Source organism: Gouania willdenowi, chromosome 14 (assembly GCF_900634775.1).
Source record: "Gouania willdenowi chromosome 14, fGouWil2.1, whole genome shotgun sequence".
In the NCBI taxonomy this organism is placed as follows: Eukaryota; Metazoa; Chordata; class Actinopteri; order Blenniiformes; family Gobiesocidae; genus Gouania; species Gouania willdenowi.
The window spans coordinates 19237618-19262458 of NC_041057.1; the positions used below are offsets into that span (position 1 = coordinate 19237618).

Here is a 24841-nt window from a genome sequence, read left to right on the forward strand (position 1 = left end):
CTGTATAAAATGTAATACACTGTAATGTGAGATGAAGCAAAATGGTTCCTTTGAGAGTGAAGGTTGCAGACCCCTGGTGAAGCGAGTATATTTGCTTTTCTTGATTTTACAATAAGAAACCTAAACAACAGCCTTTGTTTCCTCATCGCATTCAGGCAAAGTTGCTTCAGCTTTGTTGTCCTGGGTGATGGGATTCTCCTCCTTTGGATTTTCAGCAGTTATTTGAGGTGCAGGAGTCAAATCCTCTCCACTCTGCACCTCGTCATGCGCTTGCTTCTCCTCTTCTTTTTGTCCATCACAGGTTGCCGTCCCCTCGCCCTCAGCCCCATTGTCCCCCAGCTCCTGCGTTTGGCTAAAGCCGGTCAATACCATGCCCGTCTCTGCAGCCTCCGACTTGTGTTTGCTTTTTTTGTTCTTCCTGGCAGTTCCAATCACTCAGAGTAACTGATCAAGTCATCATGGCCGCCGAGCGCCCTGAGGCGTCTGCTCAGCTGGCACAATTTCCAAACCAACATCAGAGTGGTCACCAAGAGGATAGTGCACGCTACGAACAATCCTCCAGTCACCATCAACAAAGACACACACGCCCTCCACACAAACTTGGTCTTAGGTGCGTCAGTGGCTGTAGGTAGAGCAGCATCAATGGTGGTGATCTCTCCTTTAGGGGAAGGTTCTGGACTACTCTCAGCAGGGGGAACTGTTGCTGTGCTGGACATCATAGTGCTGGCTTTGGACTCACCACTGGTACCACCGGGGATGACTGGTTGCGTTGTTGTCTGAGAGGTTAAAGAGGTGGCATCACGTGTAGTCCTGTCACCACTGATGCATTCTGGGAGGACACACACACAGAGGACGGCTGCACAGTAACGCAGGAGGTGCAGATCATTCATGTTGGTATCTGGAGGAAGAGCAGTGATGTTTAAATACACCTGAAAGCTTCTTTTGGAACTTTAAAGAGTAGCAGATTAGTGTTGAATTTGATAAACATTGCCTATATTTTATAGCCATTAAATGAGTTCAAGCAGCCTCACAAAAAGAATGTTTTACATATTATATCTAAAATAATGTTTGTTTTTTTGGGAATGCTTTAAAAAAAGTTTTAGTTTCACTCAAACTGTATTGAATTCAAGGCAAATGAATTTGTTCTATTGCAATAAATCAATTATTGTAATTATAATACATACTGTATATAAAATATAACAAATAATGTCTAAAATGTATACATCCATTTTTGTCATTTATCTACATATAAAAAGAGCTTTCCATTGTTTCTCTCTTTTTATTTTTTTTAACCCCAGCTAATTTATGTATACAAATTTCCATTCATCCATTTTTTTTTACACCCACTTCTTCCTGCACTCAGGGTCATAGTGGGTGTAAGGCGGGGCTACACAAGAAACAACCATTAATTCACTCATTTACTCAAATTGGCAATTTAGAAAAAAAATATGTGATATCTTAGAGAGATACTATTAAAAACTAAGGTTAAATAATAATTTTTGCATGATCTTGAAAATAAGTGATGTAGAGAGTACCGTACAATATAAAATACTAAAATAAATAAACAAAAAACTTAATGGAACCCCTCAAGGTATTTTACAAAACATACTATTTATGTCAGTGCTATGGAATACTATTCTGCGGATCTTTTGTATCTTTTTGTCAAAGTTCATTCGGTGCCAATGAAAAAAAACATTAAAAACTTTCAAATCTACCTTTACATTTAGGTATTTAGAATTACTTAACAATTGATGTGCTTTTAATATCACTAAAAGTTTGAGTGAATTCATTTTTGCAAAACTTACCGTGGCTGAGTTCCAAAGAACTTGAGACGATGATGGCGAATCCCAAATGAACGTCAGGTTATTTTGCAGGCTCTGCTTGTTGCTGTCTACTTCTCTATTTGAGCTATTTTAGAAAAAGGAAGCAGTTGCACGTTTTGGTCAAAAAAAAAAGAAAATCAGATGCATTTGGCAAAATATAACTTACTTCTTCTTAAAATGGTTTTGTGCGTATTGAATCCAAATAAAAACCTCCTCAACTTCTGCAATTGCTTTTAACCAATAAGACGACACGGATCTGTGCTTCTTTTTTGGTGTAGCAGCGGTTTTAAATTCCATTTCACAGGCAAATGTTCATCAAGGGACAAAAATAGTAGTTACATTCATAACAACTGGTTTACAGCATTCTGAATAGCGGCTTTTGAGTCTATTTTACCATATTTCTAACAATTTCAGGAATCACAAAATAACACACATCTGATAGTGGTTTACCCACAGACTGGAACCAATAGGAAGCTGCAGAATAGCTACTGTCAGTGTTATCTCAGTGATAAAGTAGCTTGTTAGCAACAAAGACATAAACACACACGGATTGGCTAATTTGAGAGAGAGATGCTATCGCTAATCGGTGATGAAGGAGTCACCAGTGGAGTTTTTTTTTTACCACAAAGTTTGTTAAAGGAAAACAGATGCTGGCGTTGCTTGGCATGAGTAAGCAGATATACAGCGTTTTGATCATCAATTGTGCAGTCACAGAACATTAGCTACACATCAGATCTATCTGCTACAAGGAACTATTTCTACACTTTAATGTTCTGGTAAAAAAAAAAATCAACAACAATCCCCACGGAACTGAATCAAGCACTACTTAAAGGTGCAGTATGTAGAATTTTCAACTTTTAAATATGTCTTAAATACCTAAAATAAAAAATTCAGACATGTTAAGAAACACGTCCTGAGCTGTCATGCCATATATGATTTTTTTTTAGATTACAGAGTTATATATACATTAATAAATATTGCCAGCTCGGGCCCGGCCAACCTGTAGTATCTATTTTTCACCAGTTAGGTAAGTAAGCCTATTTACAGCAGAGCAGTCCCTTAACTAGGCCATCACTAGTAACAAACATCAAACAGATAAACAGTGAGGTTTACAACTAACAAACAACTACTTAAACATCTTCACTCATGAACGCAGCACACACGTAAAGCTGACGTTATACATCGGCCTGCATGGGTCCGCCGAAAACATTTGCGGGAAGTAGCAGAAAATATTGTCACCTGTACATTCAGTGGTCAGGACCGGACATGGCGGAGGTGTCGGTTTTACTCAGTAAAATGCCAACTGGTGGTGGCAGAAATTGTCAGCAAATCTCACATATTGCACTACTTAAGTAGTGAAGAGTGGCAATCAGTAAGTCAGGTACACCTGCGTGAGACAGAAAGGAATCCTTTCAACTCTTTCTATATTTGGTTAAAATGTTGTCAAAATCCATTAGTTTGGATGTAATCATGCAAACAAACAAACAAATAAATAAATAAATGCCAGTGAAAATATTTTCTAACCCTGACCTCAACTTCTAATGTGGTAAATCAATTTACCAGGTTTTATTCTGTACAATATATTGGTGATTGGAAAATATTCTTGCACTAATGTGCTTTTTATCCAAAACACATACTGTCCCTAACAATTCCTCTTATATAAATACTATTAATAATAATAATAATAATAATAATAATAATAATAATAATAATAAAGCTTTTCTAGTTATTAGATACACTTTTGGCTTATTTAGCAACATTTTACTGTATATCATTTTTTGTTTTCTAAAAGGCAAACCATATAGGACAAAGAAGCAGAACTAATTCATACATCATTTTTCAATAAATGATGAATTGATTTAAATTTTACTAACAACTGATCATGGGTTAGGTTTCTCTTTGCTTTTTTTTAAAAGTAATATTTATAATATTCGCAATAACCAGTGTGCAAGAATGACTCAGATGTAGGGATAATAAAATACTTTTCTCATTGGAAAACAAATGCAGTTAAATTACAGCATTAAATCTGAAGCTGATGATGTAAATATGTCTAAAACATTAAAGACAAGGTTGCTGTTTTTCACCCTTCCTCCTTGTTGCAGGGTGAAGGACTCCAGCATCATCTGCTCGGTTTGTGGAGAGGAAGTGAAAGAAATGACTGCATGAAAAAAAAAAAAACCCCTTAGCTTTCCTCTAAGTGATGGAAAGTCCCAGTTGTCAGTAATCACACTCCCAATTTATACCCAATGATGAAAGTGTGTGTTTCCTGCTTGTGTGTGTCTTTTTTTTGCATCCTTCCCCTCAGTGTTTTGTCTCATTTGGTCCCTTCACTTCTATAAATAGCCGACTTGCCGGGGCCATGTTGGTGGACAGCTTCATTAAGGACAAATCCCAAGGTCATCAGTTGGCAACTGACAGCTGAGGCAGTGGACTCGTCAGATGTCAAAAAAGCCTCCAGAAAGCCGTGTCCCTCTCCCCTTCGCCGGGATTTCACACAGTAATTGTGGGGTTGCATGTGTGCTGCTGTTCCTTTTGAATCCCCCACAGCAATAAACAGCTTCATCACACACACTGTGTCTCCATATAATGCTGTTAACTCTGCAAATCCATTGAAAAATAAAATAAAAAGGGGCCAAATGTTATTTTGCAACTAGCCTCTAAGGAATGAAGCTATTTCCATTACAAAGTCTGGTCACATGATCAGTGGTTACCAGTTACTCACCCACTGCATGAAGTAGAATTTAGAATAAGATCATTTGTCGTGTGTTGTAAAATCCATCATATTTTGCTGTAGGTTACAATACAATAAAATTCATATGATATAGATTCCGGGTTCCCAAAGTGGGGTACGGGTACCCCCAGGAGTACGCAAATTGTCACAAGGCTAATGCTAATATTGGGCTAATGCTATGTTGATGTTAATGCTAGCTAAAATGAATGCAAGCAAATTCTAATGTTAATGCTAGGTTTTTGCTAATGTTAATTAATGCTAGGTTTATGTTAACGTTAAGCCAATGTTAATTAATGCTAGGTTTATGTTAACGTTAAGCTAATGTTAATATTAGATTAATGCTAATGCTATATTGATGTTAATTCTAAAATTAATGCAAGCAAATGCTATGCTAAAATGAATGCCTGTAAATGCTAATGCTATGCTAAAATGAATACTAGCAAATGCTAAACTAAAATCAATACTAGCAAATGCTAATGCTATAGTAAAATCAACGCTAACTAATGCTAATGCTAATGTCAATGCTATGTTAATGCAAATGCTGGCTAGTGTTAATTTTAATGTTTGGTTAATGCTTCCTAATGTTAATGATAGGATAATGCTAACAGGCTAATGCCAATGCCCTTTTCAATGACACAGGCCAGCACCTACATCCTCACTTGCATTTTCTTCAGGAAATGCAAATATTTTAGTTATATATGATTCCTCAACAGGATAGGTACAATTCATAGACAATTTTAACTGTAGGGCTTGTTATAATTTTTTAAGTGTGCAGAAGTAGGGGTACATGGCTTCAGGTTAAATGTCTGACAGGGTACATGATTGTGAAAAGTTTGGGAACCACTGGTGTAGATTATCTCAAAGGTTGGTTGTTGTAAAACAGAGTAAATGTAAGTCAAAGCCTGTAGCATGAACCAGAAGTGAAAGTAACAGATTAGAAGTAGGCATGTTACTGTAATGGAGTTGCTTTTATGGATGTACTTGTACTTTTTTAATTCTAAATTAAAATCATTTCTAAATCGGTCATTTTACTTGTACTAATTTGTTACATTTTCACACCCAAACGTTACTGAGTAAATTATTATTTTTTTTTTTGTTTTGTAATAATCGACGAACATTGTGAAACTACAAAAAAAATGAAATTATCAGACAAGAATCAAATTCATTACATCATAGTCGACCAATCAGATTAAAGGTAATGCACGGTGCCAAAACAGCATTGAATGCTGGTTATTGTCTCAGTTTTAGAGTTAATAAATGTAGCTACAGTATACTTAAAGCCTTGTAAAAAAAAAAAAAAAAAAATTACTTTGAATTCAATTTATTGGTGTTATTTTATTTTTTAAAATAATTGTACATTTAGATAAACCTTTTATTTTATGCAGATGTCTGTTGAAAATAAATTAAGTTCCAATTGTGCAAGATTTGGTCTCTTCCTTTTTCAGTTTATACATGAGATGTTTACTGTATGCAAGGGAATTATGGTAATATTTATGGCCAAAAATAAACATGGGGGGTGAAAGTAACTAGTAACTTTTATTTTGAGTACTATTTAAATGAGCTACAGTATGTACTTCTTACTTGTATTTGATTGTAGGACTTCTACTTGAGTAGGCGATATATCAGTACTCTTCACACCTCTGACTTGACTTATATTTGAATAAATTTAATTATAGAATACAGTTTTTTGATATACATTGTGTGTGATGTGTTTAATCGAAAAATGATGATTAAAACAATTTAGAAAAATATAATTTTAATCAGGAAAGTTTAGTCGTTGCTTTTTTTTTTAACCAATTCCTAGAGATTTTAAGCGACCATTTAAATTCCAGGTGACCCCACATCGGGTCACGACTGCAAGGTTGAAAAACACTGGCATAGCTGTCTGTGTGGCTCCATCAAGTTGTCCCAGATCTCATCAAACTAAATGCTAAATGTATTCATAAACCAAAGCAGTTTTCAGACATCTTTACACTCATGTTTTAGGGCTTAGTGCCATCTAGAGGTATAAAGATAACATGAGCAGTGCTGGGACTTCTCAATAGATCAAGGTTCATGATCAATTTAATGAAAAAGTCTGTATCACATGTTTTTCTATATTAAAAATTCTTTTACAGCTCTATGTTGTTGTTGGTTTTTTTTTTTTTATTATTATTATTTGACTTTGTAACTGCTGGGTTCTCTGGTCCAAGGTCTGGTTAATTTGAGAGCCAGTGATCTACTTGACTCTCTGCTAAAACACTCTTTTCATGTCATTTGTCCCGTAAAACAGGAGTTCTTAATCTTTTCCGGGGACAGGAAGAACATTTCTTAAGGACGCCCTGGTTATTCTCACAACAATTAAACACAGTTTACTGCCATATGAACCACTAAGTTCCATAGGAATGATCTCGTCTTTGAACGTTTCAACCAAAATATTCAAGATCTGTGTAGTAGAATTAAACATGGTAAAGTTGAACTAGTCTTGTATATAACATGTGTCTAATATATTACCAATAAACACAATATGTCTCCATTTATTTTTTTGAGGAAAAAAATTGAAGTACTTTTTTTTTTGCCTGATTTTGAGCCATTGAAACATCCATCGCAATTCGCAGTGATACAGCCAGGGCCGGCCTTCCCGCCAGGCAACCCAGGCGGCCGGCTAGGGCGTCATCTGCTGGAGGGGTGACAAATTGCACCCCCAACTTATTTATTTTTTTAAAATAATTTTAAAAAGTATAAAAAACATGAAACACACCCTTTACAACCACTGTACATGTTTTCTCTTAATTTCTTACTTCACGTCATTTTTGCGTGTTTTTGGAGTAATTTTATATATTTCTACTGTTTTATATGTTTTTCTCTCATTTTGTGTTTTGTATATTTTGTATAATGTGTTTTTGTAGTCTTGTGTGTTTTACAAGTAATTTTGTGCATTTCTGTTGTCATTCTGATTTGTATAATTTTTATAGTTTTGTCGTCGTAGTGCTTTTTTTTGGATAATGATGTCATTTTATGTATTTTTCTGTCATTTTGTGTCTTTGGACACACATCTGGACAAATCTAGAGTGCCACCAGTTGTTCATGTGTGGTTGTAAAATTATAAATTTTCTGAACAAATAATTTTTTCCATTTTCACCAGATATGCCCATTGCTGAGCTTTTAAAGTCATATTTTCTCCAACATGTGACAAACCATGACTCAAGCTAAACTCCTGATTTAAGCTGTCACAGGAATTCAGCAGAGGACAAAAACAGTGGATTTCTTCCTTATTTACATGCGTTAGGCTTAAATAGGTTGGGTTCCTAACCAACAAGTCTTATGTATTTTGTTACAACTATGTACTAAAAGAGCATCTACAGTTGAACAAAATATCAATAAAAGGGATCATAAATTTCCATTAGCTGCTTGAACTTTGTGTAAATAATGTAGTCCACACTGCTGCAATTGCATTACAAGCCTCACTTTATTTTCCTTCATGAATTAAAACAGAAACCGTGTGTACAGAATGGTAGTCACATGCATTACAAAAATATGAATTTTTACACTAACAGTAAATAAAAAACATGTATGGGCTCATCCTAAAAAAATGTACATCCTTTTTACAGTTTCTTTATACAAGAAAAAAATATAAATATATATGTGCATATTTGTAATAGTTATAACGGTACCTATTTAAATTGTTTGTTGTTTTTTTTTACATTAAAAAATGTACAAACGTTTGGAGAACCCTGTGCTGTACATTAAAACAATATATACACATTACATACAGTTGGGTTCGCGACACGGAATTTACGGCAATCTTTCGCAAAAAAAAAAAAAAAAAAAAAACACACCAACCTACAGATTCCAACACTGCACGGCAACTCGGTCCAACGTGTACACACGGGACACACACAAACACAAACACGCCAACTGAAGCCGACACCGTCACATACACGAGCATTCACCAGAGGAAGAGACGGGAGCTTTTCCGCATTCTTTTCTTTTTCGCGTCCAGACATAAGTCATTTTTCTAAAAGACTCCAATATTGTTCACCTTCACACATGGACGTGTGATTCGCTTTTATTAAAAAGTGATATTAGTGGTTGTAAACTATGTAAATAGTAGCTTTTTCTTTTTTTTTCCCCTCCTTCAGTGCAGAAAACATTACAAAAGACTGGAAATATGACGAACAACGTTACAACATTGTTAATGATGACCCTTAAAAATGAGTCCTTTATCTTTTTTCTGTGCATATTGCATTTGGACAAAAAGCTGGTGAACATGCCATCAAATAACCCAAGGCAACTAACGCAGCCTGTAACGAAGATATAGGAAGTGGTCAATTTGGTGGTGGTTGGATACTTTTTCTACCCAGCAGTGTGTGTGTGTATATGTGTGTGTGTGTGTGTGAGTGCAGGTGTTGCTGTGAGTGAGAAATAAACAGCAATGTGTCGAGAACACCCAGCTCACAGCAGCACAGAGGGGAGAGCAGCAGGCACACGGCACCACAGCACACCAGTACACACTTCAAGTTCCCAGTGCGCGCACACACACCGCAAAGAAGCCACTTCCTCCTAAAGTGTAGGAGACGACCCGGAACGAAGGCAGAGAGATTTCAGATGGAACGCGGGAGTGCGAGGAGGAGGAGGAGGAGGAAGGTGACATCAGTCCACCGTCTCTCACCAAGCAGAAAGAAGGGTTAGACATGGAAGATCAAACAGCAGATTAGTGGAAGCTGTGGTCGTTTCAGGCAGAGGCAAAGCTTTGATCAATCCTGTAAGAGTCAGGATTCAGGAGCATGCAAGGCAGACCCAGGCTTTGTTTTGCATTGCTTATGTTTGTGAGCGGCTGCTACAACCTACATTAGATGAGAGCAGAGGAAGAGAGGAAAGAGCAAAGAAAGAAAGACACAAAAGTTAAGACAAGAAGTTAGTAAAAGCACCACTGATGTACTTTCAGCAATAGACAACATTACACCGGTAGATTAGTTACGTTTTAAAAAAAAAAAAAGAAAAAGAAAAGAGAAGGCTCAGATCTCTGCCATCATGACGGCTAAACTGATATTTTTATTTTAATCATCGAAATTTAACCCTTCTATTATACTTGGGGTCAATTGACCCCATTTAATGTATATCTTTAAAAAATAATAATAGTTGAGCTTTGGTTTTTTGCTTCATATCACCAGCCCTCCCTAAGGAAAGGTAAGAAACACTTTATTAAAGGGAGAATATAAAAAGAGAGGGCAGTGTTACACCAAGGTGAGGGGGAAGGAAAGAGGGAAGAGAGAGTCAGGGTAGGACAATGGAATGGGGTGGAGAAGAGCTGGCTGTTTTAAAGTGAGAGTGAGACTTTCCTAATTTGATCGTTACAATCAGGGTTGGGTTCAATTACATTTTTTAGTTACAATTCCAATTTCAATTATCTATGTTCAATTACAATTCAATTCTGATTACAGTGACCAGCATTTTTTCCCCAATGTCAATTAAATTACAATTATCTTTTACGTAAAATGTCCCAGTAATATTAAAGACAACAGTGGGATTTAATAAAAAAAATTGAAATTCGAATGTTCTCAATTACAATTAATCACAATTACTGAGCCTGAAATAAATAACCTAATAAAAGTTAACCTTCCTCTTGTGTTAGCGTTCTGTTAGCATCTCTTATGATAACGGGTCCTAAAATCAGCTGTAAAATACACTAAAAACAAATATCTGTCATCTAATTTCTTTCTAATCTACTGGTTACCTTGTTAGGCGTCCTAATCAATCAATGAAAATATAGGTTTTAAATGTTTTTAAATGGTAAAATGTGGGAAAGCTTGATATGAAACATGTTTTAATAATTGTGAACTACATATGTGAAGAACTGTACATAGAACTGTAACATGGTTCCCCAGTTTTGCGTTAAATTATACGTGACAATTTTTATTTGAATTTTCGTGGCAATTACAAATACAAAGACAATTAATTACGATTGCGACAGCGGCATATTTTTTAAATTACAATTATAATTACTCCATAAATGTAATCAATTATCAGTTGCGAGAGTAAAAAATATAATTAACCCCAACCCTGGTTACAACTGATTAAGCATAATATTGTCAAGCTTTTTTTTTTGTGCTGAGCATTGGTGTTCCTCTGGGGTCAATTTGACCCTTAACTGTTTTAGTTGTGTAAAACTTCTGACAGCTCTTTCACAGTAAAAGTGACAAAGTGAATAATGTGTCTGAGACAGAAGACTTTATAATGAATAACCCCAAATATGTTACAAAAAGGAGATAAACATAAGTCACCAACCTCATTCTGTGAGAGTTGTGTGTGTGCACCTCAAATTAGAAAAGATTTGGATGAAAGATTTTCAAGATCCACCAACTCAAAAACTGAGAGTTTGACCTGATGGTGGCGCTGCAAGAAATATATCATCGCCACAACCAATAGGATTCATACTATTGTGTTCATTAAACTATTCAAGATAAATTAATTCTAATTATAAAGTTTGGCCTGATGATGGCGCTAGAGAAAGTTTCATTATCAAGGGTTTATTTATGTATTCAACAAATAAATTATGTGCCTGACACAAAAACTTGGTCAACAATTTTCTGAAAATCATTTTCTGCAGGTAAATATCTCTGAGGTCAGATTGACCCCAAGGGTAAAATGTCCCAGTAATATTTGAGGATAATAGGAGGGTTAAAAGACAACAGTGGGATTTAATTAAAAATTGAAATTTTAATGTTAAAAAAAGTGAATTTCACTTCCCCACAGCTTGTGTAGTCGGCTTTATCTATTACTCAAACGCTGATTAATGTACAACTGCAATTTAACAAATATTAAGTCACGTGTTTCTCTGAAGACATCCTAAACTTTTCATTTCTTACTACTTACTTTATAAATGTCAGCAGTACATGCAACCACACAGCAGTCTCACTGTAACTGGATATGACATCACAGTGAACCAGGCTCTAGTTCAGCTCTTCTCCCTGCCTCCATCATTAGGGAATACCTACTCTGCAGACTTCCAGAAGTGTCCGGGATGCGACAGCCTGCGGTTGAGTTTGGGCAGTTTCTCCAGCATGTCGGCCAGCTGAGTGAAGGTGGGCCTTTCTCTAAGGTCATACGCCCAGCAGGCAGAAAGGATCTCCTAACACAGGCAGGAACAGTTGGTTTAACCAGAGCAACAAAAAAAAAAAAAAAAAAAAAGATATGATCTCTGTGATGGGACTTACAGTGACTTCCTTCCCCAGGCTGATCTCTGCCAACACCTTTTTGATGCCCTCTCCGCTCCCCACCTGCCAGATGGTTGCTTCCACAGGCTGGTTGGTGATGGGCCAGTCCCGAGCCTGGAGCTCGTACCAAATAGTCCTTCAAAGAGGAGACAGCAGTACGGTGAAGATTATTCCATCTGAGGCAAATCGCTTGTTTCAAACTTACCCAAATGCGTACACGTCTGCCGCCGTGGAAAAGGGCAGGCGATCCTCGTTGTTACCCGGGCTCATCCGACGCACAATCTCAGGTGCGAGGTAACAAATCCAGCCGTGTGGAAGTTTTAGTTTATTCTCACGCCTGGGATGAAAAAAAAACACAGAAACAGTTAAAAGTAGTGAAGTTTGTTTGTTTTTGTTGCCTTTTTTTGGCCAATGTGTTTATTTATTATTATTTTTTAACCAGTTCATGGTTTGAAGGGACGAGGAATGAGACTGTATGTTTGTTCATGAGCAAAAGAGACTAAGTATGATACTGTACCAGTTGTAATGGAACGATTTTGCAAAAATAAAAATGTAAAGATGAATGAACATATCCAGAAACCAAGAGTAAGTAATAAACATTCAAACATACAAATCATATTATTCTAATCTAAAAAACACATGAAAGCTCACAGAACTCCATGTGTGTTTTATTTACATGTTCCTTTTTCTTGTTTTATTTTTTTTGCTGCTGATGATTCTGCACAGAAACGGAGAAAAATGTGTCAAAATGTCCCCTATACGGTCCCCTTCAGACTTAATAAACCCAACATGGCAACACAAAAAAAAGTAGTTACGTCAGTGTGTGACAAGTGTGAGAAAAACATTTTTTTTTTAATTTCTATTAAAATAACACAATGTGATCACACATTGTGTTATTTTTAAAGAAGAATAATCAAGGTTACAGTTTTTACCTATTTTGTTTCACTATGTTATGATGAGGGGGAAGCCCTGAAAATGTCTCATTGTGGTGTGGGCGGGGCTTCAAATGCGTTTAGTGCTTTTACAGTCTTGGTCTTACCTCCCCTCTTGAACTACTCCAGAGATCCCGAACAGTCCGAAGTCGGTGATCACCACTTTGTTGGTGTCATGAAAGACGTTCTTTGACTTCAGGTCTTTGTGAACGATGCCTTTGGCGTGCAGATATCCCATTCCCTGCATCAGAGGACCAACAGCTAACACCTTCACACTAAGACCTTTCCAACTGTTCAGCACTCAATCACAGAGTCCTACAGAGCAGGGGTTCTCAACCATGGGGTCGTAAGACACTCTGAGGGGGTTGCCAGATACCGTCACAGAACTAAGTATATCTTTTAAACAATTTGAGCCCATTTTTGCTTATTTTTACCCTTTTTCTGCAACTACACCATATTCTTTTTCATATTTTTGCTCCTTTTCACACGTTTTTGCTACATTACTCCCATTTCTGCCACTTCATCAAATTTCAATGCCTTTGCTGCAATTTTTTCTACTTTCAAGACATTTTCAGCACTTATAAACCCTTTCCACCACTTTTCCCACCTGATGTCACATATGTAGACCCAATATTGTCACTTTTAACCTCTTTTCACCCTTATTTCATACTTAGTTTTTTGCCAATTTAACCACATTCACAATTTGCAATGCCCATTATTTGCCAGATTCAATTAATTGTTCCTACTTTTTAAATTACATTAACCCAAAGCCCCATTTTTAAGCCAATATTGACACTGTGAACACTTTTTGAACACTCTTTCTGTCTGTTTTTGGTTACTCTAATTTTGCAACTTTTAATCAATTTCTGTGGTTTTTAAAATGCCATTTCACCACCTTTTCCACTATTTTTGGTCACTTTGAACCCATTTTATTTCTGATTAAAACAAGAATTTACAACTTTAAGATGACAATATACTGTGGCCCAAATAATAATAAACTTCCTGGATAACAGTGGATATTATTCAAATAAATAGACAAATGTGGTTATCACAGATTCATAGAACAATGGACCATCATTTTACTGATTTTATGGATGAGCCCCAAAAATCTCTCCCATTTATTTCCCCTTATATATGGCCCTGTCTCCACATGACTGTTCTTCAATGTTCATGTCTGTGTTCAACTACCTTCAGCTACAGTGGGGGGTCCCTGGTCTCTGGAACCTTTAGTTTGTGGGTCGTGGCTGAAAAGCTTGAGAACCACTGCGGTAAAGTACAACTTACCTTTACTATTTCCTGAGCAATCTGTCTGGTTTTATTTAAGTCCAAAGTGTTTTTAGTGTCTCGCACAACGGAGTACAACGTCCTTCCTTTGCAGAAACTGTAAAGAAGAGGAGGACGTGTTAGTGTAGAATGAAGCAGGGATCGTGTGTTTGAGGTCTCCACTCTGACCTGGTGATGATGGCCAGGTGTGGTGGGGCCATGCAGGCCCCCATGAAGAGCACCACGTTCTCATGCCTGGTCTGCCTGTAGTTCATCACCTCTTTTTTAAACAGCTTCAGATGGTCCTGGTTGTTCCCGTCGATCTCCAGCAGTCGGATGGCGACCTCGCCGTGCCACCGACCTTTGTGCACTCGGCCCCAGCGACCCTATGGACCCAACGCCACTGCATCACTACACAGTGGAAGATGCCATATTACACTGTTTTTATCATATTTCACTACCTTGCCGATGAGTTCGCCGAGGTCCAGCTGCTCAAAAGGAATGTCCCACTCCTGCAGGTACACACTGGTCTGACTGACCTTACGGGATATGGGCCCCTTCCACTGGTTTCCACGAGAGGGAAGATCCTCCAGCTCGTCGCACTCGCCATCTGAGCCCACGTTCATCCTGATCTCCTCCATGTCGTCTTCGTCGTCTCCTTGTTCCTCACTCTCCTCATCCTCATCATCTTCATTCTCCTCTTCCTCTGCTTCGGGGTCTTCATCCTCTACCTCAATCTCCTCCTCATCCTAATGCAACAGATCGTTTTTAAGTGGGACACTTAAGTCTTTTGCTTCATATTAAGATATTCTTGTTAAAAAAAAAAAGAGAGAGAGAGAGATTACCTCTTCATCTTCATCTTCTATCAGCTCTGAATGTATATCATCCACTGATTGTTCTATCTCACTGCTGTTCCATATGAAAGAAATAAGACTTTAAAGGTCATCAGACATATATAAATTTTGCATTAGTGTGAAATTAAGTGCCTTACACTGTGTCTTGAAGAACATCAGAGTGCAAATACACAGGACTGGAAACATCTGCAAGGAAGAAATAAAGTAGAAGAGTGAGTGACATGAAAGAGATACTACACACACACACACACACACACACACACACACACACACACACAAAACATGCAATTACGCACTCCCACCGGCAGATGGCGACAAAGTACTATTAGTGCAAATAAGCATGCTTTTAGAGCAGTGTTTCTCAAATGGGGGGGTACGTGTACCCCTAGGGGTACATGATGCCACTACAGGGGGTGCTTGAGAGAGAGAGAAAGTGGAAAATTAACAAATAAAGTGTCAGTTTCGGTTCCACCCCAGGCGTGATATGACCAGAAATGATAAAAACTCTAGAAATACATCTATTCAGGAGCCAATAAATCAGTGTTTTCAACCTTGGGGTTGCCTGACATTTCTGAAAAATAAAAATCTATTTCTTTTTAATTATTGTTCTGTTTTTTTTAAATTAAAACAATCTTAAGCAACTGTATTTCTATACTTACATTTTGTGAAATATAACTCTAGTTTGACTAAAATGCAGTAAAAATATACAGTATATACTGTATCTGAGCTCAAACATGATGAAAAACTAATTCTAGAAAAAAATTATTGATATCTAAATGGGGTCACGATCCAAAAAAGGTTGGGAACCATTACACTAAATACAGTTTCTTTCCACTTATTTACAAAATGAGATTCTTTAAAACGTGTGTTATCACTTGTTTATTCCATTATTATGCTTTATAGTTGTTTTTAAATCATTTTCTAAGCAAAATGTGGTGGTCAGACAAAGGGGGTACTTGGATTCAGAAATAAGAAAAAAGGGGTGCTTTAGAATCACACACAGTGAGAAGAAGTAGCTAAACCGTTGCACAGCAACAAACAAGCATTCAAGAGAACAGCTACAGTACAGTGAAGTGAGTGAAATGCTAAACATAACTTAGTGAAACTCACCAGGGAATATAAACTGCTGTCTGTGCTGAAAGTAACAGGCAGCTTTTGCATTAAGAAGAAGAAAAAAAAGACAGCAGGAGATTCTCATGGTTAGACAAGCGTTGAATTAGAAACTTTTCAGAGTTAATATCAGAACCAGCAAAGAGAATAAGTAGTGTGTGCAGTGCACACTCCATATTAAAGAGAGCGTTAGCATGCAGAGTTCAGTACCAAATGTTATCGGACAGTGTCTGTTTGTGGATGATTGCTCCGCACTCACCGGGGAAGTTAAAGCGCATGTCTCTGTGGCCTTTGGGTGAAGGGTTGGGGGGTGGGGTGGCGCTCGGGGGATTGCTCTGCTGGAACGGTGCTGGTGAGGAAGGTGTGGACGAGGTGGTGGACGAGGGATTGCTGCTGGAGTCCAACTGGTTCAGTACTGGGGGGTGTTCCTAGGAGAAGAACCCAAAACAAAACAGTGTAAAATCACAGTAACACAGATAACTCTTGTTTTTATACATTTTCAGAAAATGGTTTTTTGACAGGAGTCATTGTGCAGTTTTGACCAAGGATAGAATATCTACTTTCAAAAGCTTAACTAAATCATGAAAAATGTATGCATAAAATAACACTAAATATGTAAGAAACTGACAATATCCAAGCAAAAAAAAAACACATATCAGTCCCAATCAGATCTTCACTTAAAATTTCCTAGAGTTTGTGACCAATTTCTATTAAATGAAGAGAAAATTGCAAGAATTTTGAGGGTTTTCTCAACAGTTTAACATTAAAAATGACAACATGCAATCAATGATCATTTTTACTTTCTTCTGTGGGCTGAATTGGATGCTCCAAAGGCCCCCGAGCCTTGAGTTTGCCACATGTACAATACAGCATAAATGCCTCTAAACTGTTTCACCCACATAATTTCAAACAAGTGTCTTTATTTAGTTTGCAAATAGCAGAAAAATAAGAAAACATCTATTAATATCGACTCAGAAGAGCAAAGGTCTTTAACTGGTCTTATCTAAAAAAAAAAAAAGAAGAAAAAAAAACACACTAAGATTTTGTAAAGTGAAAGTAGTTATGTAGCTTTAGCTGAGTCCCATTACCATGGTGATCAGTAAATAAATGCACTACATTACACCCCAAATAATATCATCAATATAAGTGTGATCTGACAGGTTGACCATCCACAGCAGCACAATGTAAATGACAATATTTTTGTTCACCTTTTTGTTTATGGCCTTTGGCAGAGTGCCAAACTGCGGTGCTTCTGGGGGTCGGTCCACTGGGTTGTTGATGTCAGACGGTACGGATTCAGTCCTCCGAATTTTGGCAACTACAAGAGGAACAGATCTCTTGGGTTAAAAACAAAAACAACCCAAAAACAAAAAGGAGCCCATCACGTGCAGGGCAGATAAAAATCAGCCTTACTTGGTAGAAAGGATATTCTGCAGGAAGGAGCTTCCTTCGTGCATTTGTTGTGGCACTTTAATCTGCAAGTGCACAAGTGAAATGAGAAGTGTGACACCAGCAAAACTCAAACCTGTTGGGCTCAGGGAAGTCTTAAACTTACCGACAGTGTTTGCACTTCACCCCAAACATCATGTTCTTCTGGCACACTTGACATGTCTGAGATAACCAAGACTTGGTTGAAAACCTTTACAAAAAAAAACAAAACCTCAGTCAGAGTGAGACTGTAAATAATGCTGTATCTTATTCTGTCTTAATCTCAGAGCGTTGAGTTGAAGGTTTACCTGTGTGTGACTGCGAGGCCAATGTCCCTCCTCACTGTTTGTGGTGAACTCCGATGCACGGCTACAAAACCAGACACAATAATGAAGGAGTTTAGTAGTTGATTTGTGTTAAAACAAGTTGGACTTGTCTCTCATCAGATAAGGCACAGATGGGCAGCATTTATCAAAGCAAGGGACACAAAACCGTGATTGCATGCTAAAAGGGCCACATTATCAACATTCATGTCAGCATTCAAACAAAGACCAAACTCAGCATTAACACAGGAAACCACCAAGGATTCAGTGTGTTTTTCTTGTCGTTTTCAGTGTTTTTGGACTCATCTTGTCTGTTTTATGGACTCATTTTGTATATTTTGCTGTTATTGTGTGTGCTTTTGTTGTTATTTTGTATGTTTTGTGTAGTTCTGTTCATTTGTCTGTCATTTTTGTGTTTTTTGAGTTATTTTGTGTATTCTGAAGTGTTTGGAATAAAGGCGTTTAAAATAACGACATTAGGTAGCAGCTTTTACTTTCAGTAACGGGGTAATCTAACGAATTACTTTTTAATGCCGTTACAATGCCGTTAACATTACTGAACGTTAAATGTGGTGTGTTACGCGCATTGATTGAATAAACTGTGATCCGAAAGCACACCTGGCTTCATACGCAGCTGTAGTGAGGAGGTGGGTTAAAAACAAGGTGAGCGATTATGATTGGCTAAGGCGGAGTCATGTTTCATGGTAGCCAATCAGAGCCAGTGCTTTTACACACACGCCACACATACAACCACTACAGATTTGATGAAGCAGCAGAGATGGCGAGTGTGGAGCAGTCTGATGAAAAGTCATTTTTAAGGTGGCGATACAAACACTACTTTAAATGAATTGTGGGCAAGAACGTGCGTGTGAAGTGTACATTAAATCCAGGAGTGAAGATTTTGTAAGCAACTCAAATTTAATGAAGCACCTCACAACGACACACGCATCTAATAAATAAATCTGAATTCTTTGACATATAGCAACTTCTTTTTTTAACAGTAACGCAAATAGTTACTTTCCTTGGTAATGAGTTACTTTTATTATGGAGTAATTCAATTACTAACTCAGTTACTTTTTGGATCAAGTAGTGAGTAACTATAACTAATTACTTTTTTAAAGGAACGTTCCCAACACTGGTATTCTATAGCATTTGACATTCCTTACAACTTCTTGAATTACAGTTTTTTAGGGATTTGATTTCCGAGAAGGGCATAAAATTATACCAAAAGTCTAATTTTGTGGCCGCTGGGCCACTAGATTCCCATTTCTGAGATAAGAGAACAAGTCAACTCTGCTCAAAGGATTATAAAATCACATTTTGGACCTCAGAAGATCAACACAATTGAAGAACAGATGTAAACAAAGATGTGAGTGACTCACTCTTAACTGTGCTGTGCTCCTCCAGTAAGGTGGGTGTCCCAGGTAGAGTGTAAGGTGCTGTGGTGGGAGCTGGCGTGACCGCTGGAGTTCGTGTGGGCATGATGGGGAAGCGAGGAGGCGTGTCCTCGCAGCCGTTCCCATTCACTTGCATATTGAGTGGCAGCTTGTTCCGTTTGACACACCTGGAAGGATGAAGTGGTTTAGAGAAGCTACTGGATCCAACATCGTGTGCACACAATGTTAGGAGATGGTGGCCTTGACCTGTTCGCTGTGTATACGTTTGTGTGTTCGGAACAAGATTTATGTCAAGCCTATTTACATCTCCTTTGGCAGTTTTTTTTCCCAATAAAGATTTCCATAAACAGACAGGATATTATGAATAAACACAAGTTGCGTTTGTGTGTGCAAATCTCAAAAAGGGAGAGAGAGAGAAAAAGAGAGAACTGACATAGGGATATAATGTGTGCGTGTGTGTGTCTTGCCGCCTCTGAGCATTAGACCACGGAAACACTTCCTGTTTTGACATGACTCATAATCTCTGGGAATCTGAGCTGGGATTAGCTCCTCTCATACAAGCGGAGCAGAGGAGCGAGAGGCCGGATGTGAGAGAGGCCGAGGATGGAGAGCTGATACCGTGTGACTGACTGACGCTCTGCTTTTGTTAGGATTCAATGACAAACTAGTGGACATATGGAGTATTTCATCATATTAAGTTTAAAAATGTGTGCTGATGAGGTCACCCATTTTAAAAATGCTGCTAAAATGATCAGAAATAAAATTGTAAATACCATTAGTTTAATATTTGCAAGTTATCACTGTTTTTGTGCATAAAAAAACATCTTTGTCAGATATATTATATAATTTAACCTGCTTTTTTCCACCTTTTTCTTAAAAAAAGGCTAAACTGGGTTAGCTGCTATCAAAAAATAAATAAAATCAAGCAGGAATTGTTGTGTCTGTCATGTGTTACAGCTGATTTGGTAAATGTATAATAAGGATTTTTGTTGCCAAGCAACAGAAACTATTAGGCATCAAATATCCAACAGAGCACTGTTAAGGTTAGCGATTTATAAATGTTGACGTCTAATATTTCCACTAGTGTTTTTCTAAAGCTTTTACAAAGCCACTGCTGAGGTTAAGCATTAACAATAACTAATGGAGCCAGGAAACATTAGCCAATGTGACACACCTTAAATAAACATGGAACGGTAAAATAATTTGCATTCTTGCTTTATGTTTTTATCTTTATCATGTATCATGTGTGGAAGTAGCTTCAGGATTCTGTGCGATTTGATGTTGGTTTTATGTTGTATAAGAGGTTTGTCTCTGTTCAATAAACTAAGGATGCCCCGATCAGATATCAATATTGGATTATATACGCCTGCATCTAAAATCTCCAATATAACATACATTGTTTTTATTGAATTTATTGACATTATTTTTCAGGATCTTCTCATTTATTTTTATTTATTTCATTCAATTTTAAAATAATAATCTTGTGTTTATGGTAAAAAATTATGTCACCTATTGGTTAATAATAAAAAGTACTATAAACATCTAAACATTAAATATTCCAATACAATATACTATGTTATGGTTTAATTTATTCAGACAATTTTTTCAAGAAATTTACTTTTGATCTGCTGACAAGTTTCCACTGCCAACTGTCAGTCTTCCTCAGGGGCATCTGCTGATCACTTTCATGTGTCCTTTTTTTTTAAAATTATTTTTTGACGTGACTCACAAGGACACATGAAAGCAATCAGTAGATGCCTCTGAGGAAGACTGACAGTTGGCAGGAGATCGAAAGTACATTTCAAAGTAAATTTACTGAAAAAAGTTAACATATTATTAAAAAAAAAAAAGATAAAACAAACTATTATTCTGATATACTTTTAAGAAATTTCCTTAAGCTAAAACCTAAATAAAGGCTGTACTGTGGTTCTTTAAAAAGAATAATAAAAAAAAAAAAGCCAAAAAGAAGAGACTTTACATATATTATCGTAGAACTTGAGTATATAATACCTTGGACATTGTGACATCCTATTATTATGTGTGTGAAAACAACACATGCTTCCAAATACACATGCCAAACAAACTCAAGGTTCCATTGATCACAAATCTGTAGAGATCTCAATACCCAGATTATTGCTGAGTCAGCATGTGAGTTTGCATCGGTTGGAGGCTGTTAAACCTACTTGCTAGCGGGGGGATCCTCGATGCGGTTGCCCAGCTGAGACTCGTGGCTTTTGCTGCGAGTCAGCGTGATATTGGGGAGCAGATGTAGCACCTTGCGTGATGGAGGAGGCGGCGTGCACGGGGGCTTTAGTCGATGACGTCTCTTTGAGGGAGGAGTCACGGGCGGGGTGGAGGTGTGTCCGTGGAGTCGAGCGGTCCGGGATCGATTGATGGGGAATGGGTCGGTGAGGGGGTTGGCTTCGCTGTGGAGATGGGACATCAGGGCCTCGGGTGTGGGTGCTGCTGACATGGAGCCTGAGCGGGGGTGGGGGAAGGTAGCCGAGGGGGTGGACGGGGTGGATTGGATGGTGGCTGGGCGGGCCAGAGGTGAAGGGCTGTGGGACCGCAGGGGCGTCCCCAGGATAGTGAGCTGGTCAGCGGTGAGTAGAGAGCCGCTGTCCCGCCTGAAGGGCTCTGATAACCAGGGGCCGCCATCTTCCCTCAACTCACCTGGAAGAGGAAGCAAAGAATCAGGAATGACTGCAAACATGTTGGTGCAATAGATTAGTGTGTTTGACACACACACACACACACACACACACACACATACCTGTTTCAGCTGCACTCTTCAAACATGAGAGGGCAGCACTGAGTTTGGCACATTCCTCTGAGCTGGAGCCCAGTCTTCTCATGGTGTCTCTCACCTGAGCACCAGTCATCTGCAGTAAGGCATCCAGTGATAGTTTAGACTCTACCGTCTGCACAGGAAGGAGAAAACAAACAAAAACACTCGTTATCTGCACCAAATATATGCCTGCAGAAGACTCAGACACACTAAAATGCTTGCACATCTTTTATACGCTGCCACCTTTTGTCAAAAAGGTTGCAAATGAAATGCTTTTTTGTTTAACTGATACTAAAGCCATTCCTAGCAGTGCACACAAACACAGGTCACACTTTAATGCCTACAGTCAATTCAGAAAGTTACACGAAATGGGATAAAAATCAATAAAAGCTAGGAAAAAATAGGAACAAAATAAAAAAAATTCAAACCAAAAAACAAGAAAAAAACCCACTAATAATGACTTGAATATTAAAGTTAAGTGTACAAAATAAAAATATATGTATATATGAAAAAGATAAAGTGCCAAAGCCATATAACAGATAGTTTGTATATTTTTTTTATATTGTCTTGTGTGCTTTTGGTGTTATTTTGTGTGTATGTCATTTTGTGTATTTTATTTTATCATTTTGTTGTAAAGTCATTAAGTGTTTTTGGAGTCATTTTGTATATTTTGCCATTGTTTTGTGTAATTTTGGCGATATTTGGTGTAGTTTTGTGCTTTTTTCTGTCATTTTGTGTGTTTTTAGAGTTATTTTATGTATTGTGTTGCATTTCATATTCCTTTTAAAGGGGACATATGCTAAATCCACTTTTTTAGCCCTTAAATGCATTTTGTTGTATATTTAGAGTGCTTAGAAGTACAGAAAAAATCTAATTAGTCTCTTCAGGTGCTCCGTAGATATCTTTATATTCTGTTTTGCTCATATTTTTCAATCTGTTTCGATTTTTCTATTCTCTATTACGTTTTTTGAACTATTACATCACAGTATTTGCAGTGGAACTGCCAAATTAGTACATCAACTCCAGGTCCAACACTTTGAGCAATCCGCCATTTTTATTTCTCGCTTTTATTTTGTAGTCCAAGCTCAAGGATGCCGAAGTTACGAGAGGATAAGTCAAAATGTTGGGTTGTTGGATGTAGTAACCAACACGCTTCACTATGTCTCCCAGCATCAGAACCTTTTCAAAGTGCCTGGTTGAGTTTTATTTTTCACGGAAATGTACCCACATCTGTGGGTAAGGTCATTTTTGTGTGCGCGAAGCACTTCAAGGATGAGTGCTTCAGCAACCTCCGCCAGTATAAAGAAGGATTTGCCAAAAGACTTTGTCTGATTGAGGGTTCAATTCCTTCTATCTTTGGAGACGATGAACAGAGCACTTCGGTAAGCTGTAAATAATGCTAAAAAGTGTGATGATAAGACGTCCCTGTCATTGTTTTGTTAGCATTAGCAGTTGCACCGTCTTCAGACTTCATATGTTAGCGCTGTGTGCTCGTTTTAGACCCTTGACGATATGGCCTACGTGATTTACTTTAAGTCTAAAGTTTTCATTAGTCATTTCATTTTGCCGTTTTTGTCTTTGAAAAGACTGTATTAAAATGCATCTCGTGACGTTAGCTTGGCGCTAGCATTAGCTCGGCGCTAGCGTTAGCTCACTTGTTAGGGTTCTGCAGGTTCATCATCTTCATCTTCATTTCATCTCGCTCCGCTGGGTCCGAATCTGGCTCGATCATGTAAGGCTGGATGGACAAGTCTTCCGTTGTTGACATTTTGTAAATAACCTCTGAATATAAAGTTTATGTGCCGCTACATAGCCGTATCTCTTCTATCAAACTACAAAAATGGCAGAGCAGGGTGGAGTTGAACCGAGAGTCACCTGAAGAGGGGGCGGGGTACGGAGTGTCTCATTTGCATTTAAAGAGACCGCACCAAAACGAGTTGCTCTCAGAAGCACATCAGAAAAGGGGTAGAAAAGGGGCCTGAGGAGCTATAATAATGAGGAATTCAGACCCAAGCAGTGCAGTTCCGCTTTATATAGACCACAACTGTATGATTTATATGTAAAAAGGAAGGATTTAAAACCATGATATGTCCCCTTTAACACTTTAAATTACAGTATTTAGGGGATTTATTATTGTCAACTTTGGACAGAGTGGAGAAAAACTAATGAGCAAAGGATTAGAAAAATACAGAAGTAAGGAAAGGATAGGATCAAAATGAAAAAACAAAAAAAAACACTAATAATGACTTAAATATTAAAGGTATTAAGCCTTATAAATGCTGCAGAATAAATGTCCTCATAACATGTATGACTATATAACAGATAGGATTAAAATTGCATAACTTACCCTACATTAAATTTACTGCGTATCTTAAGAAGGAAAATAATCTGCGTAATTAAAAAAGCCTTTCCCTAAACAGATCCTGGGCCTGCTTTTAAAAATATTAACTGTCACGGCTTCCCTCAGGTCACGTTACAGAGACATGATCGCGGGTTGCTGAACAGACGCCTCTACACGAGTTGTTGTTGTGACCGCAGATATAAGTAATTGAAGACATGGGCCAGATAATCCTACAATGTTACAAGGTTTAAAATCAGGTAAAGGACAATTATCAGAAAGGCCTGAATAAAATAAAGAAAGCTTTAATTTGCGTAAAAAAGATGCTAGAAATCTTCTTTTGGTTAATTTTCTATTCCGACTGATTGAATTATTTCTACTTCTGAGTATGTGATCTCTGCTGCTTTGTATCGAGAGTATTCACATCACTTGGCAGACATCCTCAAGCATTATCTAGATTCTAGAGCAGGTTCTCAAACCTCTTATTTCTGAATCCAAGTACCCCCCTTTGTCCAACTACAACATTTTGCTTAGAAAACTATTTGAAAACAACAACTATAGTGCGTAATAATGGAATGAATGAGCGATAACACACATTTTGAAGAATCCTATTTTGTAAATAAGCGGAATGAAACAGTATTTAGTGCCACCTGAATAG

At 37.6% G+C, this 24841-nt stretch overlaps 1 protein-coding gene across 7 annotated transcripts in view; it reads right to left on the bottom strand.

Moving 5' to 3' along the window:
- Positions 1 to 9364: 9364 nt before the first annotated feature.
- ksr1b (kinase suppressor of ras 1b) overlaps positions 9365 to 24841 on the bottom strand; it is a 37061-nt gene continuing 21584 nt past the window's right edge. For 4 of the 7 annotated variants that reach the window (XM_028466963.1, XM_028466968.1, XM_028466970.1 and 1 more), the window contains 19 exons: positions 21831 to 21978; positions 21241 to 21730; positions 19043 to 19224; positions 17646 to 17706; positions 17465 to 17548; positions 17323 to 17384; positions 17118 to 17227; positions 16169 to 16337; positions 15910 to 15951; positions 14937 to 14985; positions 14791 to 14854; positions 14407 to 14694; positions 14135 to 14331; positions 13967 to 14063; positions 12790 to 12923; positions 11956 to 12087; positions 11751 to 11886; positions 11532 to 11665; positions 9365 to 9380 (listed from right to left, as the gene is read on the bottom strand). In XM_028466963.1, the coding sequence (XP_028322764.1) occupies positions 9374 to 9380; positions 11532 to 11665; positions 11751 to 11886; positions 11956 to 12087; positions 12790 to 12923; positions 13967 to 14063; positions 14135 to 14331; positions 14407 to 14694; positions 14791 to 14854; positions 14937 to 14985; positions 15910 to 15951; positions 16169 to 16337; positions 17118 to 17227; positions 17323 to 17384; positions 17465 to 17548; positions 17646 to 17706; positions 19043 to 19224; positions 21241 to 21730; positions 21831 to 21978 (2586 nt within the window). In that variant the 3' untranslated portion in view covers positions 9365 to 9373. The remainder of the gene's footprint in view (positions 9381 to 11531; positions 11666 to 11750; positions 11887 to 11955; positions 12088 to 12789; positions 12924 to 13966; positions 14064 to 14134; positions 14332 to 14406; positions 14695 to 14790; positions 14855 to 14936; positions 14986 to 15909; positions 15952 to 16168; positions 16338 to 17117; positions 17228 to 17322; positions 17385 to 17464; positions 17549 to 17645; positions 17707 to 19042; positions 19225 to 21240; positions 21731 to 21830; positions 21979 to 24841) is intronic. The other 3 variants (XM_028466964.1, XM_028466967.1, XM_028466965.1) reach the window with 3 other exon arrangements.